Source organism: Tiliqua scincoides, chromosome 1 (genome assembly GCF_035046505.1).
Source record: "Tiliqua scincoides isolate rTilSci1 chromosome 1, rTilSci1.hap2, whole genome shotgun sequence".
NCBI lineage: Eukaryota > Metazoa > Chordata > Lepidosauria > Squamata > Scincidae > Tiliqua > Tiliqua scincoides.
This window is the reverse complement of record NC_089821.1, coordinates 288,089,114-288,113,125: the sequence shown is the minus strand read 5'-3', so window position 1 is coordinate 288,113,125 and position 24,012 is coordinate 288,089,114. Positions and strand designations below refer to the sequence as shown.

Genomic DNA, 24,012 nt, shown 5'->3' with positions numbered 1-24,012 from the left:
GATTTAAACCTTAGTGTGTAAGTTCTGCCAAGCCCAAAAAACTCTTAAACCAGTGCAGTTTAAACTCAGATAAAAACCAACTTGAGGTTAAAAAACAGTCCAGCGTAAGAGAACTGAATTAGGAGGGTAAGAACCTAGGAAGGGCCAGTTCCCAACCAGCCAAGGCACTTTAACATAGTCATTGTCCTTTAGATCATAGTCATTGACCTTTAGGAGTTGATCAGAGCCCCATTAGGCAAATCCAAGCACCCCATTCAGGAGCCTGCAGAGTAGATTAAGCCCATCAGCAGACTCTGCAGCCTGTTGTTTTCCTGATCTTTGGAAATCTCACCTGGGAAGACCAGCCCCTTTTCCATCAACAAGGAGGGAGGGAGGAGGAGCTAGCTAGGAGTATAAAGCTAGCACCTGCCACTGCATGAGCCTCTCTGCAGAAGCGTGTGTGGGAACCCAGTGCCTCGGTAACAAAGTGCCAGGTAAGGCACAGCGAGTTTAGCATCTGTACGAGTTCAGCAGCAGGGCAAGGAAGCCAGGGCCCCAGTTACCACCCTTCTCTTTCCTTGAGAAGAGGGCAGCAAACCAGTGCAAGGTTTTTAAGCACCCCTAAACAAACAAACAAACAAAACTATGCAGTGAGACAGCCAGCAGCAGGGTGGGGGCTATCTAATGTCTTGCATTGAGAGCAACATGTATGACTGTATGCCTCTGGGGCATAAGTCATGGGTGTGTCCTCAGTGCAAGGAGCTCCAGGGACTCAGGTAAAATGTCCGCTCCCTTGAAGTCTTGGTGGCTGACCTGGAGAAGCAGAGGCAGGCAGAGAAGGACCATGGGAAGTCTTCCGGGGACGATCAGGCTTCGTCCCACCCTCAGGCATGCAGCTCCTCAGTTGCCCGGGTGGGAAGTCTCAGGGCTGGAGGATGTCATCCTGGAGAGGAGGGAAACAGTCCCCTAGGGGGGACCCCTTCTTCAGGGGATGGGCCCGTATGCACTCAGGATACTTCTGGGCAGGAGGGGGGTCGGGGGCTTCTTGTAGTGGGGGATTTGATTATCAGAAACATAGAGAGAGGGATTTGCGACGGATGTGAGGACCCCATGACGAAACTCCATAGGAAGTTGAAAGCCAGGACCTCAAAGGTAGCATTCTCTGAAATGCTACCTGTTCCACGCGCAGGAGCAGGTAGGGAGGCGGAGATCAGGGGTCTCAATGTGTGGATGAGACAGTGGTGTAGGGCGGAAGGGTTTAGATTCATTAGGCACTGGGGAACGTTTTGGCACAAGCGGGGCCTGTACAAGAGGGATGGACTTCACTTGAACTAGAATGGAACCAGACTGCTATCTATCCACAGAGCGGATAGAGAGAGACTCACATACCACCAGAACCAGGGGACATCCACAAAAGTTGAGTGTTGGGAGAGTTAGGACAGACAGAAGAAAATATTTCTTTACCCAGCATGTAATTAGTTTGTGGAACTCCTTGCCACAGGATGTAGTGATGGCATCTTTCCTGGATGCCTTTAAGAGGAAATTGGACAAATTTCTGGAGGAAAAGTTCATTATGGGTTACAAGTCATAGTAGGTATGTGTAAACTCTTGGTTTTAGAGGCAAGCTGCCTCTGATTGCCAGATAAAGGGGAGGACACCGGGACGCAGGTTGTGTCTGTTGTCTTGTGTGCTCCCTCAGGCATTTGGTGGGCCACTGAGATACAGGAAGCTGGACTAGATGGCCCTTGGCCTGATCCAGCGGGGCTCTTCTTATGTTCTTCTGTTAAGGTTAAGTTTGGATATTCAGTGTAGCACTTAAGATCACTGCTGGAGAAACACAGACGGATGTTTTTGTGAATACAGGCATGTCCCCATATCCAGGTCCGAGTTGACCCGCCAGCCCCACAAGGGCTTTCTTCAAGTCAAAGGAACAACTGTTCCCTTATCCTGAGGAGGCCTCAACATACCAAAACTCCCCTGCACGATACAGCATGGTGTATTGGGCTATTTATGTGCACAAAAGTTCCCAGTTTGTTTATTTTTCACATACTGCCCTTCCTCCAAGGAGCTCAGGGTGGTGTACACAGTTCCCTCCCACAGTCTTTCTTCACAGCAACCTTGTAAGGTAGAGGCAGTGAGTGGCCCAAGGTCACCCAGGAAACCTAATGCCTGAGCATGGATCTGAACCTGGATCTTCTAGATCTAAGTTCAACTCCAGAACCATCATGGCTCTCTCCAAGAGAGAGGAAATAAGAAATACAAATCTGACCAATTAAGCTCTGCAGGCAGCAGGGAGCTCTGCTCCATGTTTGTCTTTCATTTAAAGGGTAGTTATGTGGGATATGTCTTCTTCAGGTGCAGTGCCCAGACTTTGGAACTTCCTCCCATGAGAAACACGTCTGACCCACTCTCTTTCGGCTTTCTGCAGATTACTGAAGACTGTCTTTTTTTTAGTGGTCCTTCAAGTTAAATTTTTCTGTACCCCTTGATTTATTGTTATCCCCTTTTGGGACCTTGATACCTATTTTATGATACCTTTTCAAAATATATCAAATTGGATGAATTTGTGTTTTATTTTCTATGACATTTTTATATCCTGCTGTGATAAGTATTTTAAAAATAAATGCAACATAACTCGACCTTTGGACAAATGTACTACTTCTTTCTTTATGCTTTCATGTGTATAAGACAAGATGGGATTCTCAAGAGAATGCAAGATGACCCAAGGAAATAGTGCCTAGTATTTAGCATGCTCCCCACTTTTCGTATTGGACAAGCAGCCAAATGGGGAAATGCCTTGGAAGAATGTACTCTCTGCCTCCAGTGCAGGCCATAAGATCAGACAGAGGGAGCTGGGAAGACTATGCAAAATGGACTGAAATGAAGCAGAAAACCTGGGGTATTCTAGCTAGGCATTTTCCTTAGATAGGTCACCTTGCCTGAATGACTCTCCAGCCCTTTTCACTTGCTGTTCAGCAAGTGGGCTGTCCTCTCTGAGCTCCACAAAGTGGGTTCTCAAGCCTCAGGAAGGGAACTACCACAACTTCCTGTGTGCTGGTAATTATACAGTCACTGGAATGATGTCATGGCACACCCTGAATGGAGATGTAGAACAAAATGCGCCTGTTAGTAGCAGGCACATTCCAGTTTTTGAACTTACTATGCGGACTGAAAAAAAGCTGAATTTCCCCTCATGGCTAATGGTATCTGCAACAAAGGGCCAGAAGCTGTCTATAACAGTGGTTCTCACACATTTAGCACCGGGACCCACTTTTTAGAATGAGAATCTGGCAGGACCCACCAGAAGTGATGTCATAACCAGAAGTAACATCATCAGTCAGGGCCATTTTGAACAATCCTAGGCTGCAATCCTACCCACACACCCAGGAGTAAGTCCCATTGACTATCATTGTTAAAAGAATATACATAGTAGCTTGTTAAAAGTACAGGTCTGTAACATTTCCCCAATTGCAGACACATACAATGGTAGCATAAAGTCTAATATATTAAAAAATAAAATATTGAAATGAATGGGAACCCACCTGAAATTGGCTTGTGACTCACCAAGTGGGTCCTGACCCACAGTTTGAGAAACACTGGTCTATAAGCTTATCCCAGCAGCTGCATGGCACAGACTACTGTTGGTGAGCTAAAACTGCCCAAAATACTAAAAAAATGGGCAAAAGTGTGCCAAAACCCAGGGAAAACGCAAGAATACAGGGATTCAACACAGAAGTTTTGTAATTCTTGAGGAAATTCATGAAAAAATTGTTCTGGAATACTCAGAAATCCTTATCAGTCCTCATTCTATGTCCTATATATCATCAAGGAACTTTCATACTTCTTATGCTTATTACATAAATAATCCTTCTTTGGAATATTAGTACAATAACTTCTCTAAAGCCTTGCCAGAGTGACAGAAAGGCCCGTAGTTCTGGTGAGACATCACTTACAGAATCAAAGATGGTTATCCAGCCATGCTTCCATTGACTGCGGCAGATAATGCGCTGGACTAAAGAACAGTAAGATTTGTTAAAACAGATGTTCCAATCTGCAGTCTGTGAAGTACGACTAATTGTTTACTGAAGGTCTGTTGATAAACCACAGTGGGCTTACAGCCTATCATGTTAACTTTGCTTCCACCCCTCCATTTTTATTAGAGAACCTGGGTTTGCCACCCAAGCAATTATGATACTTTCCCCAGGAAACTGTGATTGCGAGGGTGAAGTGAGGTAAACTATACATCCACACATGTAGAAGGAGGCTTATATTTTTAGTAATATTATGTGTTTTTTTATCCCATCTAAAGACATCTGGAGTCTAGACTAAAAGTTCAGCATTTTTTGTCATGTAATTTCTTTCTTGGATTCCAATGCCAACAAGTGTTTGTTTCAAAATTCCTAGTGGCTTAATCTTCAATAAAAAGGCTTTTTCCTAAAGGTGCTGTTTATTTATTTTTTACTTGACATGCTGAAGACCAATGCAAACAACCTTCTGAAGGCTAAATCAGTCCCTATAATCCCCCCCCCCCCCCACATACAGCTACCTATCTTAGTTCTTGGATCCGCTGATATTTTGGGGTTCACAGGTCCTTTTATCATTGTAAGTTCTTTCTGGCCTTGCTCTCATTTGCCTGACTGTCTTACCTGTTAGTGTACCTTGCCATAACGTTTGTTTTTCATCCTTATTGCAGTTGTCTTTCCATTTTTATGTTGAAATCTGCTTTCGAAAGAAATTTCCCCTTCTGGCCTTTCTCCAGCCAAACTTCTCCCCTAATATTAATGGACAGAACTCCCCTTCTAGATTCTGTTGCAGCACACTTACTACAGCTGCTATGACTGGCTGCAACTGGCTGTATACAGTATTGCTACCCTGTTTCAACCTGATATGGTTGGTTTCCCTCTACAGTCCAACAGCTGGAGCCATACAAAGATCTTTGAAAAAAAGAAAAACTGTCATGAGTCTTCCATTGGCTGGGGGTTAAGCATTAATTGTCCATTAGCGTAGAACAGGGGTGCCCAAACACCGGCCCGGGGGCCACTTGCGGCCCTCAAGGCCTCTCAATGCAGCCCTCAGGGAGCCCCCCATTCTCCAATGAGCCTCTGGCCCTCCAGAGATTTGTTGGCGCCCACACTGGCCTGATGCAACTGCTCTCAGCATGAGGGCGACTGTTTGACCTCTCACGTGAGCTGTGGGATGAGGGCTTCCTCCACTGCTTGCTGTTTCACGTCTGTGATGCAGCAGCGGAAGCAAAGGAAAGGCCAGCCTTGCTTTGTGCCAGGCCTTTTATAGGCCTTGAGCTATTGCAAGACCATTCATTCATTCATATAAGTTCATCTTTAATATATTCATTTATGTAAACTTATGTAAATTTATTCAAATTTTAAATGTAAATTAATTCTTCCCCCCCCCCCGGCCCCGACACAGTGTCAGAGAGCTGATGTGGCCCTCCTGCCAAAATCTTTGGACATCCCTGGCGTAGAAGAAGATTGAATAGCTCTGGCCAGCCAATACCACTGGCCAAAATGATGGTGGTAAAAATCATGGGCATTTCAAGTTCTCCTGGAAACTGGCCTACATTTCAATGAGTGGGATTCTTCGTTTCCTTTTTGTTGTAACAATTGTTATTTTCAAGGAAAAGGAAAGCATATAAAGTACAATTTTATATGACAGAGGTTAAGTTATAAAAATACATCTTTTCAGTGACTATGTTGATAATCAATTCCAGAAGTTATAAATACATGTATAACAGATATTAAATCATAAACATATGTCTTTCCAGAAGCTATTGCTTACGATAGGCATTTTCCACAGTGAACAAACACATTCCTTTTTTCTCCTAAACTCCTGTGGCACATACTCTCTAGTGCATCTGCATATTAATTCAGTCTATTTTTTCTCATATCTGCCATATTAACCATTTTTCCCAGTCACTCACAGAGAGCTGGCACCATGTTTGTCTTACAGTATTTGATCCCAAGCTATTTTAGACTGCAAATCAATTATATGTGTATTTATTCGCAAATAAGTCCCACTGTGTACAGTAGGGCTTACTTACCAGTACATGTGTTCAGAATGGCAGCCTAAATGGATTATCTGTTATATATACCAACATTTTCTGTGAAGCAAGAGTTAATATGCTATCAAAAATCTAATCTAATTAGGTTTTGCAAGTGTCAAAATCCTTGTGTACACTGCCTTCTGTTGAGCTACTTTCACTTTTAAACACAGTGACATTCAAAGGTACACAGACACCTATTTCTTCAGTAATTTCAAACTTTATGGGCATGATCCAATTTACTGTGGTTGCAGCACCTGTGTACAAATTATTCTCACAGGCTCAAAACATCACTGTTCTCTCCACCCCCCACCCCCCAATTTCTATCTACTTGGTCTGTTAGGGGGAATAGACATCTGTGCATACTTTCCATAGCCCTATCATAGAGCTGGTGTGATGATGTAGTGGCTAAGAGATGGAGCTATGAAGCACATGTTATTGTTATTATCCAGCCTCCACTTGGTACAAGTTACCTGTCTTTCAGACGAGATTGTGACCTTGATCTTTATCCTATAGACACACATACTTATCTGATGAAGAGCCATCTAAATAGCTGAGAGCATCAAAAGCAAATCCTGGATTCTTCTTTCCATCTCCATTAATTTTTTTTGCAAGTACTTAAGAATTCTCATCACATGAACATTTTGAAAAAGACTTCAGTTTTCTTTCTTATTTGAGCAAAAATAATGAGTTAATTACCATCAAATGTTTATATTATGTGATCAGCTCATGTTATTCCCACAAAGGAGAAGTTATTATAACTACTTTTTGAATTTACAACTTGCAGATGCTAATGTGATAAAGTTAGAAGTGCACATAATTCCTGTATTTTAGAAATCCATCTTGGTCTGATGGGGTATGTCTCATTGAGTCACCAAGGTAAAATCTTCATTAATATTTAGTGATGAGTGTTTAGAAAGGATATGGGTCTAGAAGAATCCATTTTTCAATATCTCCTGCATTCATGTAGGAATATTCAATTCATCTTTACCTTGCTGATTCAATGTAGGAATAGAAAGGTTGGCTAAAAACCCGTGACATTTGATCACAGTTGGATTTTGAGTTATTTAAGATTTTAAAAAATGCAAAGCTGTTTCTATTTTTAGTTGCAATTTTAATATTCTGTTGTTTGCAATGGAAGCATATTATTTTTAGCATATATATTAGCATATACTAATAAGCATACTTTTGCTTATTAGCTAGTTGATTTGCAAGCAGTGTGGACACTTTCTCAATATATTTTGCCACAGAAGAGTTAACAACTTCTCTGCTTGAAGCAAATTGGTCAGATTCAGTTTTCTTCCTGTCACTAATAACCTTGTGGTATGTTCACCCCCTTATCCGGGGGGGGGGGGGCAAGTACTCTTCCTCAAGTTGTGGGAAGGATGTTTTTCCCTGATACAGGCAGCTGACTTGGGGTGCAGTCTGTACCTCTTTAATATAACCAGAGTCCCATCCTGGAGACAAAACACAAAGACTGCTTCACCTTTTAATTAGCCCTTCCCCAATGGTACCTGGCCTTTCTAGTTATTCTAGTTCATTCAGGTGGAGTTGCTACTCCTCCTGGAGGGTCCCTGGAAATACAAAGGGATCCAGTGCGATGTAGTGGATGTTGGACTAGGTCTGTGGAGATCCTTGTTGAGATCCCCGCTCAGTCAAGAAACTCACTGGGTGATTTTGGGCCAGCCATTGTCTCTCAGCCTAGTCTACCTTACAAGAAGGTTGGGAGGAAAAAATGGGAAGGCATGAAAGAGCCATGTATGCATCCCTAAGTTCTTGTAGGAACTGCAAGGTGAAACAACTAAATTAAGGTTATATTTAAATAAGTATGAAAGTTATAATACTTGGAGTGTCAACTTGTTTATCTACCAAGTTCCATCTTGCATTCATTTTCTGAAAATTTAGCAATATCTTATCCCTGTTAATATGGCCTCTTCTAGATACTGTACTATGTCTGAACACTGTAATCCCCAGGCATAGTTCATCCACCTTCATAAAATTTATCTTTCTTTTTTCTTTTCTTTTCTTTTTGGTCAGTTCTTAATTATTCCTGAACCAGAGTTCATTCTGAGTTTTCTAATTCAGTTTCAGACTGAATTCCACTCCATGATCATTGTGAAATAAACCATAACCCCTCCCCAAAATGCCAGCTGTTTCTTACCAGTTGTTACAAGGATTGTTCAAATCCTAATTCCTTGTAAATTTGCAGTGAAATGAAAACATAATATAATGAATATAGTAGAATGCATTTCCTTCAGAATATGGTATTTTGTTAACGTCTCCACTAGCAGTGGGAAGTAGTGTTCATTTGAGCACCCCACTAGAGTTTCTCCACTCTGGTAATGTGTTACTATGGTCAAGGGCTCAAATCTCATGGTGAACCAGGACATTATATCTTTACCAGGGGCCACAATCTAAAGTGAGGGAGGACTGTTGCCTTCCTGTTCTACTTGTGCTCGTCTCAAAAGCATTTTGTTGGCCACCACCAGACAAGATTCAGGGTTAGATGGACCAATACAGGGCTTTTGTATTCTTGTGCAGGAAGTAGGCTAGTAGTAGGATGGAGCTAAGAAACTTTCTGGGCTTTCCAAGGGCATAATGTTGAGAGCATATAATAAAGCCACCCTATTGAAACTCACGAAGTCTTCAGCCTGGTCAGTGCCTGGACAAGAAATTGCCTGAGAACCCTCTCTGGACCACCTTGATTTCCATCATGGAAGAAAAATGGGGTATAAAAGTAACAAATAAAATAATCATACAAAATTAATGAATTACAGCCTGATCCTATGCCAGGGCAGCGCCGGCAGCTCACGTGCTGTCCTGCCAATGGCCATTGGCAAAGGCAGTTTGTGGCTACCTTGAGACAAACTGCACTGTAGAGTGGCCAGCAGCATTGGGTGCTGGACCTCAGAAAGGCAGGACATCCAGCAGAAACCACCCGTGGTACTTTCCCCACTGGTTGGCACATTCCCCTTCCTGGCACGGCAGGGGGGGAGGCAGGGAGGGGGCGAAACTGGGTGGGGGAGGGCAGTCCCAGAGGTGGTTCAGGCTCTGGAGGGGGCAGGGACAGCAGCAGAGGCTACCCTACCGCTGAATCCTGTCCCCCCTCCTGGGCCTCAGGCCCAACATGGGTCTTTTTGATTCTGCTCCAGCTAAATAACTAGCGCAGCTCCAAGTAGACTCATTGGGACTTTTGGGACTCTACACAAGGTAAGGGAACTGATTCTCTTACCCTGAGGAGGCCTCTGGCTGCTTCCCCAACCCCGCAGGATACAGTAGCAGTCATTTCAGCACTGCTGGACCGCAGGACAGCAGGTGGGGATAGGATTGGATCCTAAACCTGTGATACTCTTTGATGAACTCCGCCCAACTTGTTAGCATTTGGTTGTGATAACAGTTTTCTGAAGAATGCCCCTATTTCTTCTCACTCTTCTTTGTTTAGCAGATTCTGGCTAAATAGAATGTGGAACTTGTTGAGAATTCATTTGGGCCTTAGTATATTAAGTGTCACACAGTCTTATGTTTGATGTATAACCTAACAGTGAGTTCATTGGAAGAATATCCTTCTTGGGTCACCTTTAACATTACGTATCTTAGTCAAGTTGTAAGTAACTGCCTGCTCAATGCATTACTGTCACTTTAAATTATGGGTACATTTCATCTTCTTATGGATTATACTCTGGGGATTTCTTAGCTGGTCCCTAAGCCTTCTCTAATTTTTAAGAACGCCCACAGTTGACAGATGGCCACTTGGTGTTACCTTGCAGGAAAGGGTGAAAAGATCTTTGTTTGTAATACTGGTATTTTTTTTTCCGCTTGTGTATGCAATTCTGATGTCTTAAATATAAAACCAAACCTTAAGAATAACATAGCCGAGTTTAACTTGTTATGCTTTTGTGTTTATCACTGAGTTTTCAAGACTAAAAATAAAGGCAGCATCTGACTTTGATTTAGATCTGTCCCTTGGGACAGCCCAGAACTGCCTATCACTCCAAATGCATCAATATAAGGAGGATTAACTGTTCGCAGGCTCTTTAAACATCAAAGTGTTTATATGAAGTCATGGAAAATGAGTAATTTGTTTTATCATTCAGTCGGAGAACATAGAACACCTCTTAGAAAGTAAATAATCTTTTTATGCTAAGAAAACGAGGAAAGATTAATAGCGTCGCTCCGTGATGGAAGAGGGTGCTTTTAAGTAAATTACCCCAATGCTACTTCTATTGGTACAACTGGTGTTCTTTGCTATTTATCAGCTTCATCAGTGCACTGTATCAGTGCCCTTTGTTCCCTGTTAAATAATGAGCAGACAGACATGATTGCTCTCTTCAGGATTAGTTGTCTGCATTATGGCACCTCGTTTGCAGTTTCTGGGAAATAATTAGCAGGACTTAATTGCCCTCTGTGTCAGGTGTTCCCACCATCCTTTTAAGCATTTTGTTCTGCATGGCTAAACCTATCTCTTTTAATAGAGAAGAGTGCAGTCATTAATGATACAAATATGCACTCGATCCATATTAAGGAGGTTGTTGCATGTGTCACTAAATTATTGTTGCACCACTTTGTGTGGGTTAGCTAACAACACGAAGTTTTTCCTTCCTTGGAGTTGCACTTTTGTGCAGTGATTTTTCTTTTCATCTTCACTGCAAACCAAGCTCCTTGGGATATATCCAATGTTATCCTCCTGCTCAAGTATGGGAGGTTGCACGTGCCGAAGTGATGGCGCCAGGTTGTTCTATGCAGAAATCTAAATGGAATCCTGGCTGGGCTTTGTGCTTGCACAAGACGTTGCATGCAAGATTGTAAGTATGTCGCAGTTGCTCAATTTCTTCTGCGTGCTTTTGTGCAACTGCTTACAGAACAGCACAAAATACCACCTTATTTTCATGTTCATTTCTGGGGATACAACCCTTTGTACATTTTTTTTCCAGAACAAGCATGTGTTCTTGGCTCTCAAAATGTGATAGAAATCTCCTCCCTCACCTCTGTTCCAAAATAAACATAAGATCTTTTGGCTCCCTTCTAAACCGAAGGTGGTGTTCCCGCACCTGTTGTTCACCGTGGAGCGGAGAATGCTAGTGTTTAAGCCAGGCTCTGGTGTAGATCTCAGCTGCTGCAATTGTATGGTAGCAGACCTCTACTGTCACTTTTAAGCAACACAACGGAGACCTCCAAATGAGTATAATAACTTTCTGAAAAGCTGAAAACTATGAACTGTGCAGACCAAGTATCAAGGCTGAATTTACCCATTTGCTGTAACTAGGACACTAGTGGTTACCTCAAAGACAGAGTGGTATTGTGCCACCTTGAGTAGAGGAATATCTCCAACCTCTCCTTTCAATGGCGACTAAGCCTGTCCATTAAACTTTTATATCCCAATTTTATTTCTCGCTATACTATAACATGCAGCTGCAACAAAAAGGTGCATGTTGCACAGGCGTATATCTAGCATGCGGCATGACAGGGCAAGTGCCCTGTGTGCCACTTGGAGGGAGCTCCGCCAGAGTGTGCGCTCCAGTCACTTCTGACCCAGGAAGTGTTTGGATTTCAGGTGCACTCTCATGGTGACTTGGGCTATTTCGCCCCAGTCACCCCGAGAGGGCCCATGTGTTCGAATCGCTTCCCAACTGGACAGGAACCTGGAAGAGAGATCATGTGATGTCATGACATCACAACATTGCTGCCTCAGATACCACAGGCCCTGGATCCAATGCTGATGTTGCATGCTATGGTGGGAGAGGGGGGTGATCTGAAGGCAAACCTCAGGTAAATAAAAAATATTTTACATACCTCCGCACATGCCTACAGGCTGCTTATGGGTCTCTTTGGACTTATGCCAGCCATTTTGCTGACTTGTCCAAGGAGAGCCAGTGGGCATTCCAAGGCAGGGTTTCAGGGATAGGACCCTGATGCTACAAGACGCTACCACGAGGATCCACCCCCTGCCTCCCCCAAAATGCTACCTGCCTTTCCTGAAACTCTTTCTGTTTTCCTCCTCCCTACCCATAACACACATGTCACTGCTGATTTACTGAGGCTGACACAGCCTGGAGTCTGCAGCCACCTGACAGACTGGCCCAGGGTAGTATGCCTTCCCACACTCTCAAACAGCTCATAGGATTGGGCCATTAATAATGCCTGTAATGAAAGAAGTAGAAATACAATTTAATTAAAGAGGAAGTGGTCATATTCAAAGTCAGCAGCTCTCAAGTTCTTTTCATGTGGCAGAATGTCCCTGAAACGTATAGATCCTCTAAGGTGACTGCTGAGCATTTGGGTCAGTCATTCTGTCTCACACAGTTAACTTTTTCATCGCTGAAAGCTGCCGAGAGTGGCCTGCTGAGAATCTGCTGTCTTGTTCAGATATCCCTCAACCTTTCAAGCCCTTATGAAGACCAGGGCCACAAATGACTCTGGGAAGAAGTAACAAACAATGCAACTCATCATAAATTAATGGAGTGGAAAATCAAGGCTTTGATGAACATAAGGCCACTAGAAATGAAGCATGCAATATGAATGAGTGCAGCTTCTTTGTGGGAGAGGCACAGTGGTGTGCAATTTAATGAGGGATAGAGAGACACCTTTGAGCATTTTTTTTATATGTAGAAGAAAAGGTATGGAAGGACCTGCCAAGCGAGCTCTTAGTTTAACAATTTAACCTATAAAACAGATTTTATATTGTAATTTGTGATAAGCTCCTTAATGACACATTTAATATTTTCAAAATGAAAGTGTAATTAAAAATCAAATTCTGTGCTGCTTTTTTGTTCTAATTATGTACCCCGATTGTTTATTACAAAGATACAAGTGTGGAACCTGAATATGTTTATATTTTGCTAGAAAAGACAATTATGTGTACAACCTATACTAGCACAAAGGTTTCTATGAATGTGCCCTTCTTGAACTTTGCTTTTTGCTTGGATTCTGTTGATCATGCAGAACAGTAGACAATGGGTGATTTTTTTTAAATAATGTTGGATCCAAAGGAATTTGTCAGTTGTCTTCATAATTATATTTCGATGATCTGATTCATTTTTGCAGCTAATGCTTTTTTGTTTTATTTTATTTCTTCCTGCTGAAACATGTTGTTATCCATCATCAACTGTGCATGTTCCATCCTGTAGCTTAATTCTGTAATGTGGACATGCAAGTCACAAGGAACAAGATGTTCTTTTTCTTACAGCATTTTTTAAATTTTGCATATTTGTGGATCAATTTCAACAAATCCGATGTGTAATTTAATTGAAATACTTTACTATTTCTGTGATTGTGTTGCTGCAGAGATTTTAGTGATCTCATCTGGCTCCGCTTTCAAGCAATTGTGAAACACGGTTCCCCTCCCGAGCACTCGTAGCACTCAGCAGAATATAGATACTTTCTGAAAATGATTTTACCATTTAAGATCCATAGTCATGGGGTACTTTGTGATTCTGAGTTAGCAGAATTTCAGAATGTTTCGTTTACTGATGGGTTTCTTTCTAGCTTGCTTTACTAAAAGAGTTCAGAATGGATAAGAGGTGGATTTGAGCAGAACTGTGGACATTCTGAAAAGGTACTTGAACTAATGAACTGAGTGGGGGGGGGGTCAATAAACTGAAACTCAGTCCAGACAAGTTGGCACTACTGTTGGGTGGCAATGTAGCTTACCAAAAAGTTGTTTTTCAGTCAGTTCTAGATGGGAAGGCATAAAGGACCAGGTACACAACTTGGAGTGCAGTTAGATCCCACCTTGCAAGTGGATTTCCCAGTCTCAGATGTGTCTCAAAACACCTTCACCCGCATTGGTGCACTGGCTGTTGCCATTCTTGGAAATAATGACCTTTTCACAGTTACTCATGCCCTGACTATAATGAGTAACCCCATGACTAGGTTAAATTATTACAACTTGTTGTAAATGAGGCTGCCTATGAGGAATGTTTGGAAATCGCACTGGGTTCAGAACAGAGCGGCTAAGTTACTGACGGAGAGCCCAATCCTGAGCTCTGCATGCCAGCTTACTGCCGATGCGCACTGTTGCAAATGTGCCGTAAGGCATGTTTGCAGGGCTTAGCGCCAGTGGAAAGCCGGTGCTCCACTGCTCGGAGGTTGCGCAAACTGCTGGACAGTGGAGAAGTGTTGGGGGCTTGGGGGAAGGTGGGGATGAGGCATTCCAGGGTGGGGGAAGGCAGGGGAAGGGCAGGTAGAGGGCAAAGAGGAGGCATGCTGGGGGAAGGAGTGGGGTGAGAGGAGGGCGGGACTGGTGGAGCTCAGCTCCACTGAATTCTGAGCTCCAAATGGCCTGATACAGAACTCTTTGATTTTGCGGCAGCTCTTGAACTGTATCAGAATTGAGTAAACCCCATTGCAGGGCTAGTTTCTCTACTCAGGGGAAGGGGACAGACGTTCCCTTTCCCTGAGGAGGCTGCTGGTGGCTGCCCAGTTGTGCTCAGGATGCTGCGGCAGCTATTTTTGGTGCCACGGCAGCCCCATGCTCCAGGTGGCTCAGGATTGGGCTGTGAGACAGCAGAATTGACTGTGGAGAGCATGGGTCTCAAAAAGGTTAGTATGCAAGTAGGCAATTGCATTAAACAAAACAGTGAGAGTGAAGAGGAAGGAGGTGCTACAAAGACACAGCAGCTTGTGAAACAAAATGGCCATAGACAGAATAAAAGCAATGCATATATTTCACAAGGTGAGCAGTCAGATTTGGCTATAGTCTGATTTCACGAAAGGCAGGTAAAACCAATCTGAAGTGATATTAATCATGTGAGCGATCCTCCCCCAAGTAGGTAACAGTGATTTTTACTACCTGAGTGATCATGTAATATCTGACTATTGTATTTTCTATGTTGGAGACAAAATACATGCCAAACATTTAACATGTAAAATATATAAGACAATGGAAAGTGTCCACAGTGATTCCCCCCCCCCCCAAATCAGCAATAGTGCAGGAATCCTTTCATCACTGAGGAAGATTCTTGCTAACCAGGTTACCCACTTTCAACTTGGCTCTATCCTATTTATGTGTTTCCTTTGTTGAACTCTACCCTGTTACTTACAGCACTACTTACCCTTTCACTGCACTGTGAATTCTAATGCTAATATGTACACATGCATAGTCTCTTCACAAATGAAGAGCTTTTTAATACTGTAATTCTGAATGCAGAGAATAACTGATACCAGGTATAACTTTTTAAATTATTTTTTTTCTTTTGTCTTACAGAGTACTCAAGTGGCCTTGAATCATCTGGAGTCTGTTCCTGAGAAACTGAACCTTTTAGAAGATTTCAGAGATTTGGGAGTGAGAATACTTTGCCTTTTCTACTTCATTAGAAAGTATTTAGCATCCTCCTGGACAATGGGAAATCTGTGCTGGGGTCATAAAGCCCAAACTCTCACAGGTTTACCATTTCTTTTATTTGGATTTCATTATAGTCAGATCGTCTCTTACACAGGGGTTAGGTTCTGCAGTCCGTACATAAAGTGAAAATCATGAATACAATAAAAATTACCTTGAAAATTCCTTTGAAAAAAAATCTATCTCTTTAGAAGCCACTAGATGCATGTGGGAACTGAGACCAACTGAAGGAACAACAGATTCACTGTCTGGTCTAATGCTCACTCCAGTGCATTGAATGGAATTGCCAGCAGCATGTAAATTGATGTGGTTTATAGATTTGTCTGTGTGTGTTACTGAGCACCTATACTTGAATTTGTGCAAATGCCCATATGATGCAGCTTGACTGTATACATTATAAAGATGTATTAGTGACCCTGAATGTACTCACTGTATAATCAATTATCTTTCTATTCCCATCTTTTTGTTCCAATCAAAGAGATCTCTCCCTCTCCCTAGTCAAACACGGTGGCGCAAATATCAGCTCGTAATGTCACCTGATCACCATTAATGTAAAACTTAATAAAATAGCTGAGTATCTCTTCGCCAGAGTTTTTCGGTTTAGAATATTTTGATAAGCTGGTTTTTCTTAGTGTGGCAGAAGCTCTCAGTTGTGTTAATATTTGAATAGAGGTAAGTTCTGTTTGGTTTATTGAGTCACGACACCATTCAGTCCCCAAACACTGCTTTCAGAGTGAGGGTAGACATCATGCTTGTGGTCTCATGGCTGAGGTTACTCACTGATAAGCTTGTGAAGACTACAAATTCAATAGGATAACTATTTGACTATCAAGATTATTCATTATGTTGGGACAATATGTCACCTGGTACTGGGGACAAAAGACATGGCAAATGTTTAGCATGCAAAAGCTGTGTCTAGTGCTCTTCCATATTTTTTTTGTTAATGAGCACTGTTTCTCACATGTGACATGGGGCTCAAAACTCTACACAATCCAAGTACAGTTCAAAGCAGTTTGAAGTCCCACCAGGGTAAATTGGTTCAGTAAGTAGTTTGCATGTTTCCTTAAAAAAGGCCATTTTAGACAGGTGCTTAATAACAGGCCAATCCTAACCATCTTTCCTGTGCCATTACAGCCGCAGTGCATCTAAGAGATAAGGGAATGTTTGAGGAAGTCTTTATGGCTCCCCCCTACACCACAAAATTCAGCGCATGCCCCGTTGGCTTGTCTGCATCAGCTCTGGAAAGTTGGGGTTGGGCTTTAAATTAAATTACTAAAAATTATTATTATTTATATTAAATATAAATTACTAAGCAGTCCACTGAAATTCAATGCAATTTCCTCCATCCCCATAAAAAGTAGACTTGGAAATCTTCTGTGTTGTCTATCACTATGTTCAAAATTTGACAAAACAAGCAAGGAATGGGGAGAGTTACTACCTTCTACTTCTACTATTAGAGGATCCAAGTTGGGGAAGCAACACAGGGGAGAAGATGGCACAGGGAGCTGTGAGGGCAGGGAAAGAGCAAGATGCGCATGCTACTGCCTGCATGGCACCAATTTTGGACCAATTGAAAGCAGCGGTGGGCGGGACTTACTTCCAAAGTGACCCAATTACTGGTCAGTTGGAAGAGTGGTGGGCAGGACCTGCTTTGAAAGCGACCCAATTTCAGGCCAATTGGAAGCAGCAGTGGGTGGAAGGGTAGCGCGAGGTTTCCACTGTGCACAAGGTCCAGTTGGGTGAAATTTCCCCAGTTACCTCAAAGCCAGCCCTAACTCATCAGGAACAGTAAACTTAGATTTTAATCCAGTTGACTCTCAATTTATACCCTTTAAATAATAACAATAAAGCCTTAAAATTTCTTATTTACCTTTTATATTAACTGTGATGTGAAAAGGAGCTCATCGAACATATTTCCAAAAGCTGCACTCTAGACGTCGGAAGAGCTGCATGTGGCTCATGTGTTGTGCTTTGGCCACCCCTGACCTATATCAAGCATTTAATAGTCCATTTCACTGACCAACAGCATCCGTTTATCTTTTATTTTGTCCAGACTGAACATTTTTTGGTCATTTCAGAATTTTCGCAGCCAGATGGATATTCTTGAAGAGAGATACAGCAAATACAAGGAAATAATGGGCTCTTTACACCAGGATCTGGAAGAATCAAAGCGCAGACTGGAAGACTTCAGGGTAGGTTTACCACTGCTTACTCTAATTCCTTTGCATGTGAAACATCTGGAGAAAGGAACTGTAACTGGCTAAAATGCAAATTGGAATGTTCATGATCGGATAGAGCCGAGTACCAGTTCTGCTCGTTGAAGGCAAGTTGCTGTTAGGTCAGGTCAGAGGTGTTAGTTCAGCACTTCCTCCAATAAGGACTTTATAGAGGGTCCTAATGCTTATAAATAGGCATAATGACAATAGCCACCCCCTATTGCTTGTCCCCAGTATCCATGACTCAGCCATATCCTTCTTTCAGTATAGAAGCTCCATGTGATACAGGGCACCTACTGCAGTGGTTCACCTAGATAGCTGCATCCACAAATGCCCCATGCTCTTTATTTCATCGCTGGCACCTCTCGGTGTGGCTGTCGGTATGCTGACTTTTCTGTCCTCCTGCCACTGTCTGTCGTACATAATGGCAGCAGAGAATAGGAAGCTTATGATCACAGAGGAGTTCCCCTGAGCCAAGGAGTCATGAAATGAGGTTGCTGCAGACCCTGAGAGCAGAAGGGTCCCTCCCCCTGCAGAATCCAACCTTGAGGTAAGTAACAACTAGGGTGGGAAGAAGGGATCCCTGTCTGCTAACATATTTATTTATTTATTTATTTATTTATTTATTTATTTATTTATTGGATTTGTATTCCGTCTTTCTCCTCGAAGGGTACCCAAGGCGGCTAACAATCAAATTAAAAAGAGCCAGCCCTTGATTATCCCCACACTCTTGGCAATGGCCCATGTTCTCGGGAGCATGCTGGACTATTGCTGGACTATGCCTCTGCAGAGCCAACATTTATGCAAACCATTGCCTCCAGCTCAGGGCTAAATATGCTACTGCTGTGATCTGTACAGCCAGATGGTCAATTCTTTCAAATATTGACTTCCATCAAATTTGATACCTTTTCTGTGTCTGGGTTCACTCTGGTGGCTTGATCTGAACGTGCTATTAAGAATCCAATACAAAACTGATTCCACCGCAGTATTCCATTTTTGTTTTAGGCAATAAGGAGTGTAACAGGAGCTTCCCTTTGACCCATATAGACTCCTTTGCTATCTTGGCTATTTACAAATAGAATAAGATGATCCAGACTTCTGCAGAGAAGAGTGCTGAGTTCATTTCATTGATCTTCCTGAAATAGCTCAGAAAATCCCTTTTTATTGCCAACCTTTCTTGAACTGCAGGAACTCATAGCTGCCTGAGGCTAGAACAGAAACAGTCCAGTTTCACTTTCTCTTTTAGGATTGTCAACAAGTTCTTCATCTTTGGTATCATGTATACTAATAATGAACTCACTGCCCTGTGAGTTAATTGGAAGACACTGGAAATCTTTTAATACTGTTTTGGCAAAATAATTATGTCTGGGAAGTTCAGAGTTCCCAGTCTCTAGTTACTAGTCTCTCTGTTGTCTTCTAAACTAGGGGTGCCCAAATCCTGGCCCTGGGGCCACTTGCGGCCCTCGAGGACTCCCAATCCGGCCCTCAGGGAACCCCCAGTCTCCAATGAGCCTCTGGCCCTCCGGAGACTTGCTTGAGTCCGCGCTGGCCTGATGCAACTGCTCTCAGCTCTCATAAGAACATAAGAACAGCCCCACTGGATCAGGCCATAGGCCCATCTAGTCCAGCTTCCTGTATCTCACAGCGGCCCACCAAATGCCCCAGGGAGCACACCAGATAACAAGAGACCTCATCCTGGTGCTCTCCCCTACATCTGGCATTCTGACTTAACCCATTCCTAAAATCAAGAGGTTGCGCATACACATCATGGCTTGTACCCCATAATGGATTTTTCCTCCAGAAACTCGTCCAATCCCCTTTTAAAGGCGTCTAGGCTAGACGCCAGCACCACATCCTGTGGCAAGGAGTTCCACAGACCGACCACGCGCTGAGTAAAGAAATATTTTCTTTTGTCTGTCCTAACCCGCCCAACACTCAATTTTAGTGGATGTCCCCTGGTTCTGGTATTATGTGAGAGTGTAAAGAGCATCTCCCTATCCACTCTGTCCATCCCCTGCATAATTTTGTATGTCTCAATCATGTCCCCCCTCAAGCGTCTCTTTTCTAGGCTGAAGAGGCCCAAACGCCGTAGCCTTTCCTCATAAGGAAGGTGCCCCAGCCCCGTAATCATCTTAGTCGCTCTCTTTTGCACCTTTTCCATTTCTCAACCAACTGTTCAATCTCGCACATGAGCTGTGGGACGAGGGCTCCCTCCACTGCTTGCTGTTTCACATCTGTGATGCAACAGCTGCAGCAAAGGAAAGGCTGGGTTTGCTTTGTGCAAGGCCTTTTATAGGCCTTAAGCTATTGCAAGACCGTCATTCATTCATTCAAGTTCCATCTCCAATATATTCATTTATGTAAATTTATTCAAATTTGAAATGTAAATTAATTCTTTCCCCCCCCCCCGGCCCTGGACACTATCAGAGAGATGACATGGCCCTCCTGCCAAAAAGTTTGGACACCCCTGTTCTAAACCAACAGAAGTTTCCAGACAGTCTTCAAAGACAGTCTCACATACATTGTGGCATATGATGTTACTAGAGTATTGATAACTGTGACTTTGGTAAATCCAGGTTAAATTACTGCTGTGTATTGGAAAGGGGTGCTACTGTTGAAGATTGTTCAGAAACTTCAGTTGGTTCCATTACTCAGCACCTAGGATACATACTTATTTAGTTAGATATATTTATCTTGCCTTTACCCTCTCAGTAGTGAAGTGTTCAAGGCAGCTATTGATTGTTTTTAATTAACCCAAGCAGAAAATTTCAGAATTGGGGGAGTGGGTCAGTTCAGAAAACCCACCTCAGTTCTGAGGTGATCCAATACAGTTATTCACTCACTCAGCTTGCATTTCATGGTGGGTTGGAGGGAAATGAGCAGAAAAGAAACCTAGGAGTGGCATAAGATCTGTCCTTAAATTCCTGGTGACACAATGAATCCCTGAGTGCCTCCATTGCCATTAGGGCAACCATTTTCAACCACTGTGCTGTGGCACACCGGTGTGCCACGGATAGTCTGCAGGTGTGCCACAGGAGTTTGGGGGGGATCATTTGTTAGTAGGGTCACTGGGGAATGCGAGCCCCTGCTGTCAGTGCAGTGAGCCTTGTCAATTGTCAAAAAAATTGATGGTGTGCCTTAACAAATGTAATGTCTTGTTAGTGTGCCATGAGATAAGGTGAAAAATCGCAGCACCAGGGACTCTTACTATCTGTAGTGTTTTTATGTTTAACTAGTCATGTGGCACTGTGTCCTTTCAGATTATTTTACTGCACTGCTTACAGACATGGCAGAAAGAAAACTTGCCAGCATCTCTGCTGAGATCATCTGTGGCTGAGTTATGGATCTGAAAGGGAGGAGATCTGACCTGCTCCTCCCTCGGCCAAACTGATTGGTCAGTAGGCATGCACTTGTTGTGTGGCCAGGTGTCAACCTCTGAGCACTGGCTAGTGTGCTAGGGCAGAGGTGGCTGCAAGAGTAACAAAACAGAAAGGCAGATCAGACCAGGTGCCATATACTAGGGCAGGGGTGTCCAAAGTTTTTGGCAGGAGGGCCACATCATCTCACTGACACTGTGTCGGGGTGCCTGGGAAAAAAGAATTAATTTACATTTAAAATTTTAATAAATTTACATAAATTAATATACCAGAGGTGGAACTTATATGAGTGAATGAAAGTCTTGCAATAGCTCAAGGCCTATAAAAGGCCTTGAACAAAGCAAGGCTGGCCTTTCCTTTGCTACTGCTGCTACTGCTGCATCACAGATGTGAAACAGCAAGCAGTGGAGGGAGCCCTCATCCCACAGCTCACATGAGCAGTCGAACAGTCGAAAAACCTCTGCTAACTGAGTAAGAGGCACTTTTTCAAGTGGGTGCTCCTCTTTTTTTAGCAGGGGAAGAGTTAACTGGCCCTCCTCACCCCAGCAGTGTCTTTTCTAGTGGCTACCTGCTGGTGTACTTTTGCATCTTTTTAGATTGTGAGCCCTATTGGGACAGGGAGCCATTAGTTATTTGATTTTTCTCTGTAAACCGCTTTGTGAACTTTTTGTTGAAAAGCAGTATATAAATACTGTTAACAACAACAACAACAGTTGGCTGTCACGCTGAGAGCAGTTGCGTCTGGCCAGCGTGGTCTCCAGCAAGTCTCCAGAGGGCCAGAGGCTCATTGGAGACTGGGGTCTCCCTGAGGGCCACATTGGGAGTCCTCAAGGGCCGCAAATGGCCCCAGGGCCGGGGTTTGGATACCCCTGTACTAGGGTGAGATGTAGGAATAGAAAGCAGAAAACTGAGATCGCACAAAAACAAGTACTGAGGTTTGAGGCAGTGGTGATCCTGGCAGTTTTCGCACCAGGGGCCACTATCCCGCCCACTGCCCCCGATCCAGAAGTAACTGTGGTGACGTCATCTGCAGTTACCTCCAGCATGCTTCCTCCTCCATTCCCCCTTTGAAAGAAAGGAGGGAGGCAGGAAGCAGCCCAGGCTGCAATGGAGTCTCCTGCGCAGCTTTTAGTGGTGCTGAAGGCTCCAGCAGAGCTTTAATTCGCGTGGCTGCAAGGTACCCAGAAGGCAAGTGCTGCTCACCTCCTGGGCGCCTTCCAGTGGTGCTAAAAAACTCTGAAGGAGCCATCTACACTGCTAGAAGTGGCAGGACTTGAAGCAGTGCGTGCCTCCTATGAACTCAGAGGGGACGCATACTGCTTTCTCCTGAGTGGCTCCTCAGCTGTTCTGAGGGCTGCCCCCCCTCTCCTCCCCTTTCTTTAAAGGGGAGGAGGGGGCAGCCCTCAGATACGATCAGGAACTGTGCCTGGAACTCAGCCACTCTAGGTGCAGTTCTTTGCTGATCGGAGGGCCGCCCCCTCTCCTGCCCTTTAAAGAAAGGGGAGGAGGGGGGACTCTCCTCCCCTTTAAAGAAAGGGGAGGAGAGGGGGTGGCCCACATATCGGCACAGAACTGTGCCGACATTGGCCGCGCTCCTCCAGCCACAGTCTGCAAGATTCTCAGACCACTGCAAAAACTGATGGCAGCAGTGGTGGCGGGGGGGGGGGGCGGGCGGGTGGCAGTGCCGCCTCCCAGGTGCCTAAATTCTGGGCTCCCGGGATATTTGCATCCCCTTCCCCCCCCAGGTCTGCCACTTGTTTGAGGGTTGGTTCTGAAGGAGCTCCTGAAACATAGGCTCTGGTGAGACTGAAGGATTTTATGGGAGACTGGACAGTGCCATTGGTTCCCAGAATTAAGTGGCAGAATCAGTGTTTTCTTCTCCTTTCTGAGGGGATCCAAAAGCAGTGAAGTGGCCAGGGAGGCATTTCACCAGGTTTGGGTCTCAGCTTTTAAACTTTTAAATGCTCTGGGATTATTTAGTCTCAGATGAATGTATCAAATCAATTTCATGCTGCAGCAAATCAAATAAACATCATTCACCAAATGCTGTCTCTCACATTTAAGAATCTATCTGTGAACACAAAACAAATAAAAGAGAGATTTCCATTTCTTCCACATACTGAAGCAAGTAGTTGCAAAATTTGCAGTAGCAAGTACTGAACGTACCCTCTCCCAGAATCCTAAGTGTTGAAAAGGACACAGAATCTGGAAGGAAGTCTAATTTAAGGCTAACTGAGATTTACATTCTAAACACTGAAACCAAATTGTATCAGTTCAAAAGACTTCTGCCACATTATAAAACCCTGGCTTTCGGCTGCTTTTAATCTCTAAAAGTAAAAACATATATCAAAATAGCTCTTTCTTACGATGCATTTTCATTCCCTTTCACAGGATAAGAAAACCGGTGCCAATATTTCTCCCATATGCAGTGCATCTTCCAACTGGAGAAGCAATCCTAGTTTTATGTCCAGCTCTTTGCTATCCAATTCAGGATGTAAGTATTAATCTTCAATAGGTAGAGGTGGGTTTTTCTGGTGATGACGAAATAAAAACACATAACACCGCTTTCTGCATTTCTCATTTTGTAAGTTGAAAACAAAAACCAAAATCTCTGAAATATGCAAAAAAAGTGAAACCATTCTTTACATGCATGTGACTTCCAGGCCACTCTTGAGCTGCCTGGCATACAGGGCTACAGCAGTGCCAAAAATGGCCGCTGCCGCATCCAACATACTCCAGGCAGCCGCCACCTCCTCCTCGGGAGAAGGGGCCTTTCTTCCCTTTCCCCTGGGTAAAGCACGTAACCCCGCAATGGGGCCACTCGATTCTATATAGATCTGAAGGTCGCCGTAGAATCAAGAACCTCTGTGTCAGGCGGCCAGCAAAGCTCCACCGGTCCTGCCTTCCTCCCGCCCTGTTCCTTCCCCCTGGAAAGCCTCCTCCCTGCCTTCCCTCCACCTCTCTCCACCTGAGTACCTCTTCCCCGCCTCCCCAAGCCCCCACCTACCTCTCTGCTACTCATCAATTCGCGCAACCGCCGAAAGG

The 24,012-nt window shown here is 43.7% G+C and overlaps 1 protein-coding gene across 4 annotated transcripts in view; it reads left to right on the top strand.

Moving 5' to 3' along the window:
• Window positions 1-24,012, top strand: part of CEP128 (centrosomal protein 128) — a 226,961-nt gene that overhangs the window by 184,921 nt on the left and 18,028 nt on the right. For 3 of the 4 annotated variants that reach the window (XM_066612122.1, XM_066612120.1, XM_066612121.1), the window contains 3 exons: window positions 15,240-15,317; window positions 17,453-17,566; window positions 23,359-23,461. In XM_066612122.1, the coding sequence (XP_066468219.1) occupies window positions 15,240-15,317; window positions 17,453-17,566; window positions 23,359-23,461 (295 nt within the window). Of the gene's footprint in view, window positions 1-15,239; window positions 15,318-17,452; window positions 17,567-23,358; window positions 23,462-24,012 lie in introns of those variants that run through there. The other variant, XM_066612124.1, reaches the window with a different exon arrangement.